This window comes from Gallus gallus, chromosome 1, assembly GCF_016699485.2.
Source record: "Gallus gallus isolate bGalGal1 chromosome 1, bGalGal1.mat.broiler.GRCg7b, whole genome shotgun sequence".
Lineage (NCBI taxonomy): Eukaryota > Metazoa > Chordata > Aves > Galliformes > Phasianidae > Gallus > Gallus gallus.
In genome coordinates this window covers 2,004,121-2,025,003 of record NC_052532.1, presented here as the reverse complement: position 1 = coordinate 2,025,003, position 20,883 = coordinate 2,004,121, and the positions used below count along the sequence as shown (strand labels likewise).

The window sequence follows — 20,883 nt, the reverse complement described above, 5'->3', positions numbered from 1 at the left end:
TGTTGAGCAGTGCTCTTTTTCATAAACAGAAAAATACCAAGTTCCTAAACAGCAGCAGAAGGCCAAATTGGTATTTTCAAGCCGAGGTCTTCTGTAGCTGGAAACAGAATTCTTTTTTTTTTTTTTTTTTTTTTTTTTTTTTTTTTTTTTTTTTTTTTGTCTGTGGCAAATTGAACATGAAATTTAAAGATAAGGAGTATTTGTATGTAAGCGCATGTGACGTGTATACTTACCAAGCAGAGGTTGTTTCCTCGGTGGTAGGTGAAAGGAGCAATAAGTTGAAGGTGGAAAAAGGAAGTAATCTGCTCTCATTCGAGATAAATCAGTGTTGGCTCCTACCTCAATGCCATTTTCACTCTTTTTCTAACTGCATTAATCTGTTTATTGACAAAGCCTACTTAATATGGGACTGGTTATCTCACATAACCCCTTAGAAGCCTGCAGGATCCTTATTGTGATCCTGCATAACCCTTCCCAAAATCACCACTGGAATGGTAGTGCCCCATGCAACATTCCAACTGACGTCCTTAAGTGTGCAGCCCAGTGAATGTCACTGTGAGGTCCAGGTTCAGCTGACATGGCTTGAGCCAGCACCCATCTGTCCACAGTGCAGCACCCAGCAACTCCAGTTCTCAGTTGGTAGACCCAGCATTGAATCTCTGCATCTTTTTCATGTACACCAGAAAGAGGGCAGTAACACCATGTTCTTGCTTTGAGTGGTGTGGATGGATGACATCTCTTCTTCTTGAGCTGAGAACGCAGTCCAACTTGTTACTGTGCAAAGACCTCCTAGAAGAACCTTTTAGAGGCTTGCCAGTGAAGGAAATTGGTGGTAGGATGTAGAAGGAAACACCAGTACCCCTAATTCCCCCTCTCCTTTTCTAAGAAGGTAAAAAATGCCTCCCAGATCTTTGCAATCTACTGAACAACTCAAGAGCGGGAGAGGACTCTCAGCTCACTGGTGTGCCAGTAAATCATAGAATCATTTAGGTTGGAAAAGACCACTGAGTTCATCTAGTCCAACTGTTGACCCATCACCACCATGCCCACTAAACCATGTCCCTCTGTGCTGCAAAACTAGCAAGCATGAAAGAGCACTGTGCCGTGATGCTGAGCAATCCCAACACAAAAATTAGACAGCTAATTGACTCCTCCAGGTACAGTATCCCTTTTATCACCTGCAACTGACAATGAGGATTTCAGATTAAACAGGGAAAGTCTTCATAACTGGAATACACTGTGATCTTTGATTTTATTTCACACATACATACATTTCAGCTGCAAAATTTGTTATTAGTTGTTTTGGATGACTGGAGGGAAGATTCAGGACTCTTCACTTCCTTTCACTGCTTCCGACCTTCTCCCCATGTAGGGCCAACTGGTGTGCAGTGAGCTGATGCCACCCACCCAGGTCTTCTTGGGCAGGTTTCCACACTGCACTCACAATACAATCAGCAGCCAATGGTGGCCTCAGTTGAGATGGTAGAGAGCAAATGAGAAACTACCTTCTGTAGAGAAACTACCTTCTCACTCTCTTAGTACAGAATGACCTCCTCCAGTTGTGTAAAATGATTGTAAGTTGAATGATTTCAAGGGTGGGAGAATATGGCCATTTATCCTTAAGGGACTCAAAAGACATTTTGAGTCATGAGGAATTCATATCGTATCTGCTTGTGTTCTCATGCCTTCCCCACAAGTTCTTTGTTGAACTCCTCTTTGGACGCAGTCATTAATACTCCGTTTTGCAGGTCCGTACGTGACAGAGGTTTTAATTAATATGTGTGGAATCCTGTGAAAAGTAGAATTTACTTTGCAGTAATGTGATTGTTGCTGGTTTCCCACAGGAGCATCGTGCAGTCAGATGAAAAGCTGGTGATCAGCGCATCCTGGGCTAAGGATGATGATATCAGCAGGCTCCTGAAATCTCTGCCCAACTGGAGCAACATGGCTCAGCCCAAGCAACTGAGACCCAAGAGAGAGGAGGAGGAAGATTTTATAAGGTAAAATATTTTATAGCTGAACTTGCAAAAGGTTTTAAAATAGAAGTAACAATGGTAAAAACAGCTGGAAGCAAAGTAATTACAGTGTTGTGTCTCCAGGTATGAGGGGAGTTTCAGAAGGGATCTTTCCTTAAGTGGAGTAATAAAACATGAGTTCATATGCCCTTACATGAAGACACCATCTTTGTTGAACTGAGAACTTCCTGTGCATTGCCTGGGTTTGGACACTATCAGATACAGGGTTTGGATTTTGGGATGGTCCTGTGCGTAGCCAGAAGTTGCACTCAGTGATCCTTATGTGCCCCTTACAACTCAGGATAGTCTATGATTCCATGATTCCAAACCATCCTGAAGCTCTTTATCCTTCAAGAACAAGAAGAAAGTGGAGCTCCTCAGATGCAGCAAGAAAGAAGAGAGGGAGACCACAATTCAGTAAGGAGGCTTCAATGGCAGCCACCAGCTCACTACATTCTTGCATTTTTTGACTATTCCTTCTTGCTCTGTTGTTCATCCACAGCTATTTGGCATGTAAAACAAGTCAGGAAAGTGACTGTCACAAAAGAAGAAGAGAAGGGGTTATTTTTAATTCATAGAATAGAACAGAATCATAGAATTATCCAGGTTAGAAAGGACCTTCAAGATCATCAAATCCAATCATGAAGCTGACCTACTGAATCTAATCACTAAACCATATCCTTCAATATCTTTAGGGATGAGGACTCCACCACTGTAGTGGGAAGCCTGTTCCAGTGCTCAGCCTCCCTTTCCATGAATAAATTTCTCCTGGTATCCAATCTCAACCTCCTCTGGCACAACTTAAGACCATTAAGAAAACCAGTTAGGACTCAATATTGTGATCACCACTTGGTTTTGCCAATGTTGCACCAAATGCTGTGTCCTAACACACCCTTCACCCAGTCTGAACTTAAGCCAGAATCATTTATTTGTATCCGTGTAACAACTTCTTCAAGTCCTTTAATGACTTCTTTCCTACTAGTCTTGAACTGGAAAGGCTTATTTCTGTCTCTGGAGGAATCAACCTTCTTTCCATTCTGTAACATTCCTGTTTAGTGCAGGTTCCTTGTCCTGCTTGATGACCCATGCAATGGACAGAGCACTGTCCTTCAACCTAATGATGGGGACAGCTGACTGTACTGGGCAGGAATTCCCACAGCAGGAATTGCCACCAAAGCTGCTGTCTGCACCAGAGCATTTTTTTATCTCCATCCAGAGCCCAGCAGCTACTAAAGACACCCAAAAGGTGACTGATCTTGAAAAACAGTGGTACCTTCAGAGAGGATTCATTCAGAGGCAACTTTCTGTATCCAAAAAAATGGTTTCTACCTTTTCTTTTTAGCCCTATGTGGGCAGACTGCATTTCCTTGCACACTGTAAATAGCTTGTTCTTTGAATCCTTGGCCCATCTTGAAGAACCAGGTCCTTTTTGTCACTCTGGTGAGTCAAAAAGCTTGTCTGCGCATTCCCATTACTATTCATCACATCCGTGATTGGCATTTGGCTATAAAACTGTAGGAGTAAGTGAAGCTGTTGAAAATTAAAGTCTAATTTGCCCAGATTGTCATTTTCCTTGTTCAATGAATGCAAGCACAATAACATAAAGATGAGGCAGTCTAGAGAGGGAAATGACAAGAAGTATAAAGTACGTCTAGTCACAGAAACATTTGCTCATATTGCAGTGGGTATAATCAGCATTGCCAGTGTTTTTATAAGTCTGATGATACCAAAAGGTTGCAGAGCCCTTAAGGTGGGTTGGGTTTTTTTTTTTTTTTGAGATTTGTGGATTCGGTCCTGGTCTCCGTCTTTGTCTTCATATTACTCTTTTGTTTCTTGACATGAAGGGATGCTGGGATGCCCCACTGGCTCTTTTTGTGATTTATGAACCATCAGCCTCGGGCACAGAACCCACAGTGACGCAGTGCTGGATGCTACTGAGTACAACCTGCTAACATATATTCCTGGACTGGCCAAGCTCAGTCTGATGATAATAGTGCCAGCATTTTGATCCTAGCATCCATTTTATTCCAGTATTGTCATTTTATTAACCATCAATCGAAGCATTTTGTGAAATTGTATCAGAGATGTTAAAATAGAAAGCCCTATTAGGTCACCTACATTGAATTCACCGAGAAAAGCTCCTCTACTCTGCCTATTTTTTAGCCTAGACATCAGGACAAAGATCTTTTCTCAGTATCTGTTTGCACAGAGCATCATGTATGAAGCCTCGGTTCCTCAGAGTGCTGTTTGAATGCTCCTGTAGCATTAATTTAAATGATAATAATTGGTCTGGGCCAGTTTTAGCCATTGATGGTAAGCGACATGGCTTATAAATTTCTTCAAGAATCTTTGCATGGTTGAATAGGTCTCCCCTGAAAGCTTCAAAATAAAATTAATTGCTTGTCCAATTTTTGTCATCTTCTTTCCATTTAAACACACTTTTTTTTTCAGACTTTCTCCTAATACAAAGGAACAAGAATTCTTTGCTGCTGTTGCTTCTTTCTTTCCCTCTCAGCGTTGCTGATGAATTGGGAATAATTCTGCCATATTTATCACTGCCTGAAGGCAGCTGCAGAGCCAAAGGGAAACAAGTCTTGCATATATCTTGGTTAGGGTCATCTCTGCAATGAGAGAGCCCACCCGAGATATTTAAAAGTTAATACATAGAAACCCACCTGTGTTCACCCACCCAGTCTGATGAATGTTACTGAATTAAACATCCTGAAAGTTTACCACTGGTTTTGACACCGTGGCAGGAAGAGTTATCAGTGCACTGTTTTCTTTCCCTCCGCCTCCTCATCTTTCTTGTAACTCATTTATTTAATTAAAAGGAAGAATCCAAATGTAGTGCCTTTGCAAAAAATATCCTTGTGCATATCTATGTTGACAGTGATTGATTTTGTTGTCTTAACCTGCCACTATCTCTTTTGCGAATACGTGTCAAAAGTCTTGGGTTGGATACGAGCAGAATCTCCCCATTAATATTCTGGCATGGTTGGCCAGACAAAGGGACCTGATTGAGCATATTATAGTAGCTCAGAACTTGGCAAGGGGAGAAAGGAAAGAAAAGTCGTGCCTCTATTCATATAATTAGTTTTTAAAGCTCTGAAGGCTATTTGGCAGTGGGGCGAGTGTGAAATATGCTGCCCTTATCGCTTGATAAAGGTTAGCCTTCAGTTCATTACTGAATCAGATATGTTGGTGATAAAACCCAGAGAGGTACGATTTCCAGGTTCGCCTTTGACGAGGAAAAGCAATGTAAAAAAGAGCTTCAGATCTGGTCGCACTCGAGTTACAGCAGGAGCTCCTGGTTTTCTGTGCAGCTCTGCAGCAGAAGGGGTGACAAGGGGCAAGGACGCGTCGCTCCCAAGGGAAACTGTGGGTCTGGGGAGCTGAGGGAGGCAGGCTTGCAATCTGTGGGGTAGTGTGTTTGCCTGGAAACCCCAAGCTGATTTCAAGATCACGCCACAGCACAGATTATTACGATTGCAGATCTTAGACACGCAGTCTGTGTTAGGAGGAGGATGGAATGATTTCACTTCTTCTCATCTTTGGGCTCCAGCAGAGTGCTGAATGCCAAACTTGGGAGCAGATTCTCAGGCTGGAGCTGGTGTAGCAATAAAAAAAACCACACAGTTCTCAGTGTCTCCTTGTACCATATACATTTTCATCTCACTCCCTTTGTTTTTCTGTTGAGAATTAGGAAAACAATGAGAATTTTCTAATGAGAATTAGAAAGGTTCTTTCTCAGAAAGAGTAGCTGATCATTGGAACAAGCTGCTTAGGGAAGGGGTGGAATCACTTTCATCCCTGGAGGTTCTCAAGAAAGGAGTGGATGTGGCACTGAGGGATGTGGTTTAGTGGGCATCGTGTGGTTGGATAGACCATTGGACAAGATGATCTCAGAGGTCTTTTCCAACCTTAATGATTCTGTGGTTCTATTAATAACCCTGGCTGCAGGGCAAGAGTGCAACAGCTGCCTGTTGCCTCTCCAGTTCACCTGCAGACAGTCAACCTTAGTCGCTCTGCACCAAAAGGAAGGCGTATATTCAAACAGCATGGAAGGATGCCTGTACAGCAGCAGATCCCTCACCAAATGATCCCGAATGGCATTGGTCAGAATAGTTATGTTATCCCAGCTGCTTAATAGGATCACCTCCCCTCCCTTGATTCAAGCAGTGCTGCCCTCTAACAGTATTTCCAATGGAAAACTGGAGCCTGCATGAAAATTTGGTAGTAACTGGAAATGTTTCACAGTTGGACAAGACAGATGGCTTGGACAAGTTGGATAAGTTGGACAAGTTGGATGAGAGTGGAAATGGACTAAAGGCAGTCTGACAAGAGTGCATGGCAGGAGAAAATCCTCCATCTTGGGGCTGAAATTCATGCAAGTTCATGAAATTCATGTTGTTCAAGTTCAGTGTCTGCTCTTGATCACAGCTTGAATTGGTTCATCTGCTTCCAAGGGGTCTGGCATCCTTTACATTTTCCATTTCATAAATAGTCTACGCCAAACAGGATGCCGAGGGAGGTGGTGGAGTCATCATCCTTGGAGTGTTCAAGGAAAGTGAACATGTGGCACTGAGGAACATGGTTTAGCGGGCATGGTGGGAGTGGATTTGGTGATCTTGGGGGTCTTTTTCAACCAGAAATGAGCTGGGGCAATTTGCACTGAAGCTGCAAGCTCTTCCCTTGGTGTGCAAGGTGAGAGCTGCAAAGACAAGAGCATGGAGTTCTTCTTCTGCCCTGGGATTGGGTGTTCTTCCCTTCTTCCACCTCTCTCTGGGCAGCCAGAAGACACCAGTGAAGGTCTTTGTCAAAAGCTGAGTCCTAGAATCCTAGAATCCACCTGTTGTCAGATGGGTGTTTTTTGTTGCATTAGGTTTGGAGCTTTCCATTATTTTTATTGTCTTTTGATGCTGAAGCCTTGATGTTTCAAGGAAGGCTTTTCCCTTTCTTTACCTCTTAGCTTTCACTCCTATTTGCAGCAGTGGCTTCCCCGTCACTCTTTTCTTGTCTTTTTCTCTCTTGAGAATAGAAGCTCTTCCTCTCCAGCTTTTCAGGCTCTATTTATTGTGTTCATAATACTTTGAAAGGGTAAAAAAATGGTTGTGGAAGATTGGCAGCCGACTCCATAGACCTTCTTTTTCCTCTACTGGGACTACAAATCTGGGTATACAGTAGGTGTGAGTCATTTCCATTTGATGACAGTCTGCTCCTTTATGTGAAATGAGTTTCTAGATCTCTTCTTAGATCCCACAGAAGAATGTGTCTGAATGCCATCATGATGAGCAGAACTGATGAGAAATGCTATTCCTGCTGGGTCTTACCTGAGAGGTACAAAATAGAGCGAACACGTGGACTAAATGGCCTTTAATGGTCCCTTCCAACTCAAATGATTCTATGATCTTCACAGGGCCTCTCCTTATCTGAGAAGTTCCCTTCTGCTTTTGCTTGCCTTGTGAAGGCAGAGAAGTATGGGGGGGATTTGGGCTGGATTTGCGTGTTTGGATTAATTTGGGATGGGGACACTGGATGATTATTCGTGTTCTGGATCTGAGTCCCAGAAGAATCTCTTAACTTCAGATTCATTAATCCTACAGATTGCAGTATCTATTGAAATGAGTGCAGCAATGCTCAGCTCTGCCATGGTACCCTTCTGGGTGATGTGTGTGTCCCCTACCTAGAAAGGAAGGCAGAGCAAGAATGTGAAGATTCAGCTTCTCCACACAAAGGTTTAACAACAACTCCTGCATTCACAAGATTTAATATCATTAAATCCCATCATTAGAACTGCACAATATACTCCAAATCACATCCTTGTCTTCTGTGATAAATTATATAATACAAACCTAACAAGACCAGAATAGTTGAATAAATATAAGTGAGACAATGGTGTGTAATCTTACAGCTTATAATTGTCCATTAGCAGTGTCTGTTTCTCAATGGTGTTACAACTTCCCAGCAGAGATGAGGAGCTGGCACCTATCACCCTGCTCCCTAATGGAGATGCACAGATTGTTGTCAGGGCTTTTGCAAATCCCACTGAACCTCAAATCTGGGTTGACTTTAGTCTGGGCTGGATCTTCAGTCCTTTAAAGCTGAATACAGTAGGCTGGCAGAGTGAATTTATATCCGCCGAGGATCCTCTGCAGCATCTTTTCATCACGACTACAATGCTGTTTGGATGTGCTGCAACAAAAACCATGTTCTCATGCTGAATTTTTAAAATACCTCCAGGTGCTGAATCTTTGAAACAAGTGAAGCCACAGCTTCTGTAGAAATAAGGCTGGGCTTGGCCTTATTGTTCTGGTGGCAGCGAATCATTGCGGATGGCTCCATGGGCAGAAAGTAACCCACGTGGGTTGTTTGTTTTGGTGCTTGCACGATTTCTTTATGTTTGTTGAACAAATTCCGGTGCAGTATGAAGCAACAAGCCATTTTCTTTTTCTCCTTTTCTTTATAAATAAGAACATAATAAGAATTTCTTTGAATTGATTCAGGGGAGATCTGTCTGCCTGCGTAGTTTCTATATACAGTTTTAAAGCACTTACTCTATGCCTAAGTTGCAGGAATAGAAAACAAACTATCTTTGTCCTGTTAATGGTTCAGTAGATAATTTTAGGGTATTTCCATACAGCCACAGCTCTACCCGCTGCTCTTAGCCTTGATTTAAATTTGCTTTGTTTCTTCTCTGCAAGCAGTCAATGCTCAGTGGAGAGAATCTCTCTGGGGTCAGGAAGGTATGGGAAAGGACAGGAGGTCCTCATCGGGTCAGTGTGTTCATGGGGTCATCCTAAGGGGGAGGGGGGGGCGGTTCTTGCTACCTCCCCACCTCCTGCAGCTCCACACCCCCTCCCAGGGAGCTGCTTCCTTGGCCTTATTTGCAGAAGGGATAATTGAAGCTAATTTCTTGGCAGAGAAAAGAGAGAGGAGCAGTAAGCGAATGCAAAGCTGCTGCCAAGGGTACATCAGAGACCTCCTTCCTTGTTCTGCCATATTGATGTGGACACTTGGCTGCTTTTCAGCTCTTCTCTGGCACTGTCAGAGTGCCTTAAATGTCGCCCGGGTCATCTTAATTTATCACATATGCTCTTCCCTGGCCCTTCTTCCCTAGTGTACAAACTTCCCGTCCTCCCATGTATGCTGGGAGGGGAAGCCTCACATGCTGTCATCAGTCCCTCTGTTTCCAGTCAGTTCAGCTCAATAGGTTGTTTAATTTTATTAACATCTTGTCCCTTAAATGCATTGCTATTGTTCTTGGCTTCTGAAGGAGAAGGGAAGATGGTCTGTCTGTAGAAAGCTGCTCTTGGAAACCACTATTTGTCCCCATTGCTGCTGGTAGCAGAGATGCACTGTGCTTCCTGGGCAGCATCCATGAGGGCAGAGTGGATCTGGTGCTGATATGTCACTGGCCACTGTGTTAGAGAGAAAAAAAGTATATGGAAATTAATGGCTTAACAAAGGGAAACTAAATCAAGTGCTTTGTTCATCCAAGGATTTAGCTAGCACAGCTGTCCTCTGACAAAGGAGGGATGTAAGAATGAACCCTCTTGTGGCACATACAAATCCCATAGGAATCAAGACCAAAAAGGCAACAAAGGATTGTGACAGCATCACATACACTTAAAGAGCTTCCATAGAGAAACAGCTGGGCAGTGCAAAAATATACCTGAATTCATTTCATTTGCTACGTAGTTGATATGCAATATTAATCTGTCTTGAGCATCAGTGTATACATACCTGAATTAACTGCAGGAGAGTGGAGCATTGCCTTCTGTTTCAGTTTTGTAAAACACTCCATCATGAACCGCTTGGTTATGAGATTTTCTTGCTGGAAATTCCATCTCTGAGTGCTCACCAAAACTTGAAGTGTCTTTTTTGTTTTTCCTGTTGGAAAGCTTTGGCAAAATCCAAAGGAAATCTGTAGTTAAGGTACAACTGGATTTGAGTTTTCAAAGTCATGGTAATTCAAACTAAGGGTACCAACTCAACCATCCATAACTTGTAAGTTATAGGTGTAAAGTGGCTGCAGGTAGGTTTGTATGTCTGTCTCTATATTAGATAAATGCTTTTAGATGTGAATGTGTCTGGAAAAATACTGGCTGAAAAACAGTATGGGAATCAAAGGTCTGAAGATGCTATTCTAATTTTCAGAGTTAAGGTTGGATATTCAATTGATTTGGGTTTTTTTATACCTTTCTCATTAAACGTTTAGCTTTGCACATTTAATGAAGACAAAGAAACACATGCAGCAAATGCTCTCTGAAAGAAGCATCCTGAATAGCAACAGTTTGCTTCAAGGAAGTGCTTGCTAACAGTAGGTTGGAAATTAAATTACTGGAATCCATGAGGACACTTTAAAGTCATCTTCTAAAAGGGAGCTGCTTGCTGAAGGCTGTCTCTGTTATAGGTTTCAGCTTGTGTGAAGGGAGTTGAGGTTTCTGCAGCTGAGGATCTGTATTTCAAAAAGAAACAACCCAACAATTAAATATATTTGCTCTACTCTTGGCACAAACTTCTGTTGTTGCGTAAAAGAGTCAGAATTACATTTATCCCAACTGCATTTTAGAGTATAGCTTTCTGTAGAAAACGTTATTCGTATTCCTCCCAGGAATAAAAATAGAAAACACACCAGGCTTTGTATTACATAGATCCCATTTTTTTCCAGCCTGCTTGGAAGCACTGTATTATTCATGCACAGGCTATCCATCCAGAGCAGTGCCAAACCCTTTTCTTTTTGCGTGTGGGAAGGCAGCAGAGTTGTCCCTGTGAGCAAACCCAACTTCTAAGCCTGGCTGTGGGCAGTGCTATGTCAGTGAGTCCACATCTGACAGCTCTCAGATTATGATTCACAAACATGTGCTTTCTCTGCTGTGTTGTGTATTGGAAAGCCATGCTAATGAAGGTAGAAATTCACCAAATGTTTCATTTCTTAACTTTTCTGAGTTAAGGGAAAGTCTCCAGATTTGCAGAATGCTTTGAGTGCTGAAATCAATGGGCTGCCCAGGGAAGTGGTGGAGCCACTGACCCTGGAGGTGTTCAAGGAACGTTTGGACGTTGTGTTGAGGGACATGGTTTAATGAGAACTATTGGTGATGGGTGGATGGTTGGACTGAATGATCCTGCAGGTCTTTTCCAACCTTGGTGATTCTATGATTCTATGAGTAATTGATGCATTTGATAGTGTAATCCAAGAGGAGCGGGTCAGCTTGGGTGGGAAAAGCACATCTACGAAATGCCTTCAGCTCCCCAGGAACAGAAGAGGACACATGAATGCATGTAGGTGGGTAGAGCTGAGCAAAGTGTTTTATGCCTGTTGTAAAAGCCAATAACGGGTTTTGTTTGAATTAATGATCCCTGAATCATAGAATCACTAAGGTTGGAAAAGATCTCAAAGATGATTTTGTCCAACTGTCCTCCTACCACCAGCGTTGCCTACTACACCATGTCCCTAAGTATCACATCTCCATGTTTCTCAAACACCTCCAGTGATGTTGACTCCACCACCACTCTGGGCAGCCTATTCCAGTGCTTGACCACTCTTTTGGAGAAGAAGTTTTTCCTGCTGTCCAACCTGAATCTCCCCATGCACTGCAGAGCAAAAGATGGTCAAGCCTGGCTATAAGCTTGACCACCCAGTTCAACCATGGGTTGGAACTTTAGTGAGTCATTCAGCCTGTCCCCACTCCCCAAAATTTTACTGCCTCTCACTAATATCTTTGAAATACCCAGGCAGGGAAGCTTGTTAAGACCTTCTCTGAAGTGCACAAAGGATTTAATCTTTTTCCAGTCGCGAGAATGTCTTATTAACCCCATCTCATTGAGGGGGAGACCAGCTGAATTACCACTGCCGTATTGCACTGGAGCTGGAGATTGACTCATAGAATCACTAAGGTTAGAAAAGAGCCATAAGATCATCCACTCCAGCCATCAATCCATTCCCAATATGCCTACTCACAGAATCACAAAATCATTAAGGTTAGAAAAGACCTCCAAGATGACCAAGTCGAACCCCAGCCCATCCCCACCATGCCCGCTAAGCCACATCCCTCAATGCCACGTCTCCACATTTCTTCAGGACTTCCATGGACAGTGACTCCACCACCTTCCTGGGCAAATAAAACAAGATGTTACTGTCTCAGTCCTCAGACACAGCCTGTAGGTAAGGTTTCCTCTCAAACTGTAGTACCCACAATACAGCCTAAGGCAACATATTTTTTAGAGTCAAGGAGAAGAAAATCCTCGAAGAATCTTTTCTAAATGGAGGCTATTTTTTTTGTTTTGTTTTGGTTTGGTTTTTTTTTGCCACTAATGGATTCCATTGAGCAACTTAAAGCCATTTCAGGGTTGTTCTTTTTTTTTTTTTTTCTCAATGACAGTGAAGTCCCACAAATCTAGTGAGATGCTGGCAGTAAAGCTGCTTAGATAGTATATAAAATGCCACTGATGGGATTATTTTGCTGCAGTTCGTTGCAGCTATTATGCTCAGCAGCATGATTCCTCATTGTAAGTTCATAAAGGAGTTAATGACAGGAAGTGAAGGTTTGCAGCGTTGAACGAAAGTGGAATGCAAATGCCTAAAAAGAGCAGCTAATGATGGGAACAGTGTACTGAGGACCATGGTAAGCATGCTGCCTTTCAATAAAACGCTCTTGGTTTCATCCAGGGGCTACTGTAATTAGATGGAGGAGCTGTTACCTGATTTTTCTCCATCCTAATGGCACACAAAAAGTCATGAGAGAAGAGGGCTTCACCTGCCTGCAAAAGCAATGGAGATATTTGCCATGCTTTGGTATTTTGCCATGCAAAGTGCTTCATGAAGATGGGTATTGTAAAGCTGAAACTCATTGCAATAGATGGAGCATGAGATGGAGTGAGTGGCAACGCACCTTGAAAGAGCTTTTTCACTTTCTGTGCAGTGAGCACGTTTGTCTTTGTCGTCATTTTTCACCCAGTGTTATCTGTACGGGCAAAATAATGCACTGACTAATATTCAGAATCATTTCTCTGTCCGTTTGTCGTGATAAGCCACCACACTTTGCAGGAGGTGTATTTTGATGTATGTATGAAAAAGATTGACGTGGGGATTAGAAGAGCTGATTTACAAGGAGAGATTAAAAACATCACGAGTGAGTTATTTGTTGTATACCCCAAGGAGGTTCTGAAATCACCTGCATGTGTGGGAAGGGCGTAAATGCTGGGAGAAGGGGGTGTGAGAATTGATCGGGATGAGGTTTGAGAATGAAATGAAATTCGGAGATTGTGGGTGAAGGGAGAATGGTAGACAAACATTCCCTGAGACAGAGGGGTCAGGATCTGCATAATATGATGTATTTTCTTCACTTTGATGAGATTTGTTAACCTTCACAAGACGAGTTTCCTGAGATCCTGCCCTGGGGGTGTTTTGCACTGGGTGGTTTGACTTTCTCCACAGTGGAACCTGTATTTCCCACTTGCTGACCTGTGCTGTCTGTCTGAGGGTGGCTTTGCTTTGCATTTCAGGGCTGCTTTCGGCAAAGAGTCAGAAGTTCTCATTGGCAACCTGGGCGATAAACTCATCCCCCAACAGGAGATCCTGCGTGATGTCAGCGACCTCAAGGCCTTGGCCAACATGCATGAGAGCCTGGAGTGGTTAGCAGGTCGCACCAAGGCAGCCTTCTCCAACCTCTCAGCCTCCCAGAGTAAGTACAGAAGCATTGAATCACAGAATGAAGCTGGTTGGAAGGGACCTCAAAGCCCATCCCATTCCAACCCCCTGTTGTGGGCAGGGACACCTCCCATAGACCATGTTGCCCAGGGCTCCATCCATGGAATGGGACTCTGATCATCTTAGCGGTCTACTCTGGACCTGCTCAATGTTTTTCTTGTGTTGGAGGCCCCAGGCTTGGACCCAGTACTCCAGGTTGGACCTCACAAGGGCAGAGCAGAGGGGGACAACCACTTTCCTGTCCTGTTGCCACCCCTCTGTTGATGCAGCCCAGGATGCACTTGGCCTTCTGGGCCACAAGCATCGAAGTAGCTGCTTTGTCATAGAGCTGGCAACTAGCATAATTATGTGATTTTAGCAGGAGGGAGTATCTTGACTTCTTGATTTCAAAGGTGGCTTATGTCAGAGGAAAGCAGAAAGCAAAGCAGCTCCATCTCTTTCTTCTTGGTGAATGCTGTGGTGTGACATCTCTCAGCCTGTGGTGCCAGGATGCCAGGAACATCACTTCTAGCAGAAGCTCTGATGGGTCTTTCAAGGCTTGAGCTTTTCAGCAGTCCCTGCTAATAACACTCCACAGTGCTGAGACAGGTTTCAATTTCTTTCAAGCGTTGCTAGATCACTGAATATTTAAAGATATACGTATTATAAATTCAGTGGAGAAACTGAGCAGCTCTTAAGGAGGAATACCCTAATGTCACTGGGGCACTGCTGCTCAGTCTGCAAAGGCAAAAGCAGCCCCTGGTGAACCAGGGTGCAGGGAGGACAGAGCCAGGGGAGCCTGGAGATGTCACTTCTGCTCCTGGCTGTCAGGGATTGCCTGTGCTACCTTTGTGAGATCATTTTACTTCTCTTTGCTTCAACTTTCAGTTCTTTCCCCCTGAGAATAGGGTTTTTTTTCTGTCTAGGAAGTGTCAGAGACGTGATCAGTGTTGCTTCTTCTCTTATCATCATCATTGACGTTGTGTGCACAGGTTCACCAGAGGAGGGTTGTGGCTGTGTCCAGAAGAGGAGCTCAGCATAAACAGAGCACAGCTCTGCTGCTCTGGCAAAAACGTATTAAGCTGTTTTAATCACACACACACAAAAAAAAAAGCTTTTTAAGAATAATACTGCATATGCAATATGACAGAGCTGCTGTTTGTACATCGCTGAGTGCCTCGGTGTAGTGAATGTCAATAGATGGCGTTCAAAATGCAGCATCATGCCAAAGGTGATGTCTTTGACCTAAGAGCCGCCACTGTGATGTTTCACAGCAGCAGCAAGGCAGCCCATGGGATGCAGCTAAGTGTGATTATTACTCTTCCCCCTTGTTTAAAATCAGAAGCTCATCAGCCCTCCAGCAGTGCACTCTCCCAGCCATCCTCTGGTTGCTTAAAACAGACTTCTAGATAAGAGAAAGTCTTTATCAATACCATACACTTTTATCAATTTCATAATATTTTGCTTATGTGTTAAGCAGCAGCTTATATCTTGCATGGATTCACCTTTTGCTGAGCTGACACAGAACTAAGCTCTTCTTAGGACCAAGAGTTTGCATCTCAACTGCCTATCAAGACATTCCCAGTAGTTGTCCTCTATCAGATGTTTGCCCTGGGGAGGAAGTCATGCATTTTTTATAGCATTTCCTATTTCCCTTGATTCCTATAAAATAACACAGTGAATTTTACAAATATACAATCATTAAGGTTGGAAAATACCACTAAGATCATCTAGTCCAACCATCAGCCCATGACCACCATGCTCACTAACCATGACCACCATGCCCACTGAAGCATTTTGTTGAACATTGTCTGTGTGCAGCTTAGCTCTGGAGAGAAGCATCTTTATCATTGTAATGCTGTGTCATAGATGAGAGGCAGAGAAACCCTAGAATCACAGAATCATAGGATATCCTGAGTTGGAAGGGACCCACATGGATCATCGATTCCAACCACTGGCTCTACCCAGGACCACCCCAAATCCAAACCCTATATCTGAGAGCATTGTCTCCTTAAGCTGTGGCACCTTGGGGCCATGAGCATTGCCCTGGGGAGCATTGGAAGGGTTAACTAACAGCAAAGGAAGTTGTAGATATTGGAGATTGCTATGTATGTAATTTCTAATCATAGATATTTAAGAGAGTCAGTAATAATTGACAGTCTGGTCTATACATCCACATTTTTGTATCTATTGATTTCATCATAAGTGTACAGGTAAAACATCAGCTAGGTAAACAGTATGTTCATAGGTCCATCTGTCAGACATACTGACTTTTGCCCATCTTAAACTTTTGTGTAACAAATTAAAGCCTGAAAAGTCCAAAACAGCCTTTTTCCAGTCCAACATCAACTCTACTTGGAGGAAACCCCGTAATTATTCTTAACACAGCATGAAAGCTGCATGTTTTGCAAACTTCTTCATCCACATCCACCAGCCACACTGGTCCTCTCTTTGGGAATGAACCAGAGAAGATCAAAGCACTACATAACAAATTCCACACAGCTTCTTAGGGCACCAGGACGCATGGGGAGGTGGTGAGGATACCTGGCATTCCTGAAGTTTGTATGAACTCTGTTGTACAAATACAGGCTCTAGAAGAGCAGAGTCCTGGGGGGTGGCTCCCAAGGACTATGGGCAACCATACCTTCTGAGCTCCCCAGGGGAATTTGGCATTGAAAAATCACTTCTGTGGAAGTGATGGGGGAGATCTGACAGTGCTGGATAGGGAAAGTCGTGGTGTTATATTTCAGTTAAAGTAGTTGCCCCTTGACAACACTGCTCTTCTGTGACAGGATTTATTTGACTCTCTAAGAGAGCGTCGTCTGGTTGAGTGTCAGTCCTTCCTGTGGCTTATAACTTGGCATAAAGCAGGACCTCTGAACTCTTTACTCCAGCTGTCTCTGATCCAGAAGGATAATTAAGATTCTACAATCAGCTGACAGTTGACAAAAAAAAAAATGGGTGGTTTTACTATTTCTATAAGCCATACTGTGTGTTTTGGATACCTGAGTGACATGAAGAACTGCTGTGCTCTCATAGTGTGTATTTAAAAGATTATTTAAAAAAGAAAAAAAAAAGGCAGTCAGAAATGCTATTAAAATTGAATAGCCAAGTACTTATTCCCAGAAATTTATAACCAGAGGAGTTCTTGGGGCTGAGGAGTTGGGGCTGTTAGAAATAAAAATATCATTCATAATTTCAGTTTTGATAGAAACTCAAATTTAAAAATAGAAATCAATGTTTCCAAACATAAAAGGGCATGAGAATGACTTTCAAGCTTCCGAGAGGACGTTGCACACAGCAGTGAATAAAAAATAAAAGTACAAAGTGTAATATTTTACTTAGCAGCATCCTCCTGACAATAAAAATTCATCTTCCTCTGTAATAACTTCATACCAACACGCTGGAATGTCTGTACACAAATGCCAGGAGTATCTGAAACAAGAGGAAGAAGGAGCAGGGTTAGGAAATGATAGAGGCTATTGACCTCATGGCTATAAATGAAACCTGGTGGAGTATTTCTCATAAATGGAACATAGATTGCAATCTATATGGGAGAAGTAAAAAGTGATGCCATGGGGCAGAGGTGGTGGGATAAGTCAGATGTATTTACAAACCCAGCAAGCTGCAGTGATATACAGGGGGTTGCAGTTCTTTTGGGGAAGCATAAAAAGAATAAAGAGCAGAGTTAAAACGAGATGAGGTTTTTCTTTCCATCCTACCTGGTCTGGAGGAGAAGAGAAACACAAGTGTGGGACTGAGCTGGGAGGAGGAAAGTGAACTGCCTATTGTTTCAAAGATTCATATAGCATTAATAACATAACACTCATCTGTCACACGAGTTATTCTCTTCTTTTCTGTACTGTTTTGATCATCTGAATTTCTGAGCATCTGATTGCTGCAAGACACGGTGTATACATAAGAATGAGAGGGAAGAGTGGGAGGAAGGGAAATAACCTAACTAGAAGTAAAGCTAAATAAAGACAGTTTCTACCACTCACTGAAGCCCACCCAATTCAAGCTCAGCTTGCCAGAAGTGGAGCCAGCTTTACCGTTTTGGCACCAGTAACTTTGATTTTAAGACATGCCCAGATGAAACCCAAGTATTGCAGTGCAATGCAGCTGGAATCTATGGCTCATTATACCCAAGTGGATGGGCCATTAGTCGCCCAGCTCTGTTTTTTGGTAGCTGACTTCGGACAGATGGCAGTTGTTACAGTCCTTGGAGCAACTCTTCCTTCTCCTTAATTTTTCTCCTTGGACAAGATGTTATGTTGAAGTGTTCATGCTTGAACGAGAGCAGTAATGATGCTGGTAGCGGTGGTGGGGTTTTATCTTCCATGCTCACCATATGTTGGGCCAATAGAATGGTTGGGCCGCATGGTGATTCAACAGAAGCATTGCTGAAAAAGCACAGGGAACCAATTTGATTTAAATACTGAGCTGACCTCAGCTCAACGTTTGAAAGCACCGGTAAATTACAGGCACAATTGCTGTTGAGGAACAGTGAAACTGACATTCCGTCATGTTAAAACGACTCGATGTGCATCTTAACTGCAGTTGTGGTTTGATCTTGGTGTTTTCTATGGTGTCTGTGCCTCATTTTATAGCATAATTTATTTTGCCAACATTTGGAGAGTTCCCCTTGCTTCTCACTGGTGGGAAAGTGTCAGAAAGAGACGGCCATTTGGGCCAGTTGTGCACACAGCTGTCAATGTTCAGAAACGACAAGGCAGAGCTGGTCGGGTATGGGGAGTGTTTTGGGGAATCCTGAACAGGGGGCTGTACGTTGGTGGCTTTTCAGTTTGGCTGTCAAAAAGCCCCTTTCTACAGATAAAAATTCAATAACATTTTCCCGTGGATGTGCCACAATTATCACTCATTTAAAAACAGTCTCACTAATAGAGTGTTTTATCATGCTGGGCAGTCTCTGCATTCTTCATTATTTAGTGTTTGCTAAGCTGATGGATCTTCCATAGCTCTTCCCTTATCTACACTGCTACAGAATTGGATTTTATATTTTCTGAACCAGTCAGATATGACAAAGTAATTTTCTTTTTCTCTTGTCTTTTGAGGGAATACAAACTTCTTTTTAACAATAACCATTTAAGGATTAAAGTTGCTGGAAGTGGATAAATTAATTGAGGAAGTCATATACATTTTGAATGGGCTATATATGAAAATGTAAACAGGGTTTCCTTCGCACTTCCCCTCCTGCTTCTCAGCCTTGCCATGGGCAGATGCAACACACACTAATCCTTTCCTCTTGCTAGAGCTTCAGCTCTTTTACCCTCTGCATGTTTTAGAAATAATTATTGTGCATGATGAAGAAGACAGGACCATCTTTCCATCTTTATGATGGTTGCGTGCTGCATGTAGGTAGGAAGATGAAAGATTATCCATTAGCTGAGCGAGTTGCAGCTATCCTTTTGAATTCAGCTGGCTGTTGGCATCTTGTGACTTCAGATCACTGTAGTCAGCAGTTACCGGCTGACTGCCTTCAACATTGAGTTTAAAATGACTTTTTCACTGAGTTCTTATAAAACAAGCTTGCCTTTCTCTTCTCAATGGCTTGTTGTAAGTTGGTACACTTGTACAATATATTGGCATAAGCTTATAGAGAAGTAGATACTCTTGCGTCAAAGAATTGTCAACTCAAAGGTTGTTCATTATATCATGTTCAGTTTCTGGGTGTGTTTTCTGTTTCTGATCCTCAGTGAAGAATATTTTTAATACAGTTTTAGTACCTTAACAGTTTTGTAAGGACTCTAGAAGTAGTCCCAAGAAAGACATCTCTCCTGTCATGTCCTTGTCCACATATGGAAGGGTCTCTTTAGTAACGGGTTGTGGAACTCCATGTTCAGAGCAGGGAGGTCCATCAAGGAGCACCACAAGAAGAGAAGTTTGATGAGGAGAATGTTGAAATCAAGGTAGAAATAGAAAAAAAAACCAAAAGCCTGAGTGCTTTTATTGTATGGTGCTTGTTGTTTTTTGTGGCATCCAAGGTCCTGGATTTATACTGTTAAGTGAGAAACTTGCAATATTTGGGGATCACACATACTTGTATGCTTACCCCTTTTCTTAGCAGAAAGCAAAAGTATGAGGGATTAAGACATACTGGTTTAAAACCAAATCAAAGCCAATGATTACTTTGTTGTCAAAGCTCTTGATTTTCAGTGCTCTGACCTTCCTATCCGGGAGGAAGGAACCCAGTGTTAGGCAAGAAGCATGGAAAACCTAAGGGCAATTTGCATTAGGCATGCAGCTAATTACTGCATTTGATTAATACAAGTGCATGCAAGTTTAATGATATGTATGGAAATATCACAGTCTCTTTTCAAATGTGGCGTTTGCACACCCTTCTAACTGGAAGGACATGGCTCTATGGTTCTCCCTCCCCATTTTACATCAGCTGTGTGTGGGGATGGCCTTCCTGCCTACATCTCTGCCATCAGACACACTGTGACAGCTCTAAGCAGAGTGTTTAAGTGATGTGAATGCATCAAAATAATGCAGATGCCAATATGCACATTGGTAGATAAATGCCTACTGTTGCTCCTTTCCCACTGGATCTTGCTTTTTTTTTGTTGTTGTTGTGTTTTAATCCATCTGAGAAATTGAAATTGTGTTAGAAAATGGAAGGATTTATGTAGGAGCACAGGTTATGGTTAGGTTGGCAAGGACAGTTTGGTACTCTTGAAGTACCTAAAAAGGCCTTCAGCCTCATCGCTTCTTTATCCCCAGTGCTTTCAAAGCCAGTTGTTTTCTTCCATTCAGGGGTGCTTTCACCCCAAAATCACAGGACAATAAACAGACATGCAGCAGTTCTGGTGAGCTACCACTACATCCAAAAGCAAGAAAGGAAGAAAAAATGGTTTGTAGAACAGCTTTTTGCCAAATACTTCAGGTTTCTGTCATTGACTTGCTCTTAGCAATGATAATACCAAGCGTTTGCATTGCATTTTCCAGCCATAGATCCTGAAATACTTTGAAACGGTTAGTGAAGGCCATTATAGGATCAAGATTATCCTGGACCACTTTGCACCTGTGGGGTCAGCCTCCCCACTGCCCAGCTCTGTGGGCCTCCTCATAGTGAAATAGGCTTTGATGGCTAATAGAAAGCGTCCCGCAACACTTGAGAAAGTGATGCCTTTGGAAATGGATGGCGGAGCACTTTCA

At 42.7% G+C, this 20,883-nt stretch overlaps 1 protein-coding gene across 1 annotated transcript in view; it reads left to right on the top strand.

The window, feature by feature from the left end:
- Positions 1–20,883, top strand: part of EXOC4 (exocyst complex component 4) — a gene marked incomplete at its 5' end in the record, with an annotated part of 409,823 nt that overhangs the window by 344,440 nt on the left and 44,500 nt on the right. Inside the window, 2 exon segments of the mRNA NM_001199320.3 lie at positions 1,845–2,000; positions 13,521–13,699. Coding sequence (NP_001186249.2) covers positions 1,845–2,000; positions 13,521–13,699 — 335 coding nt within the window.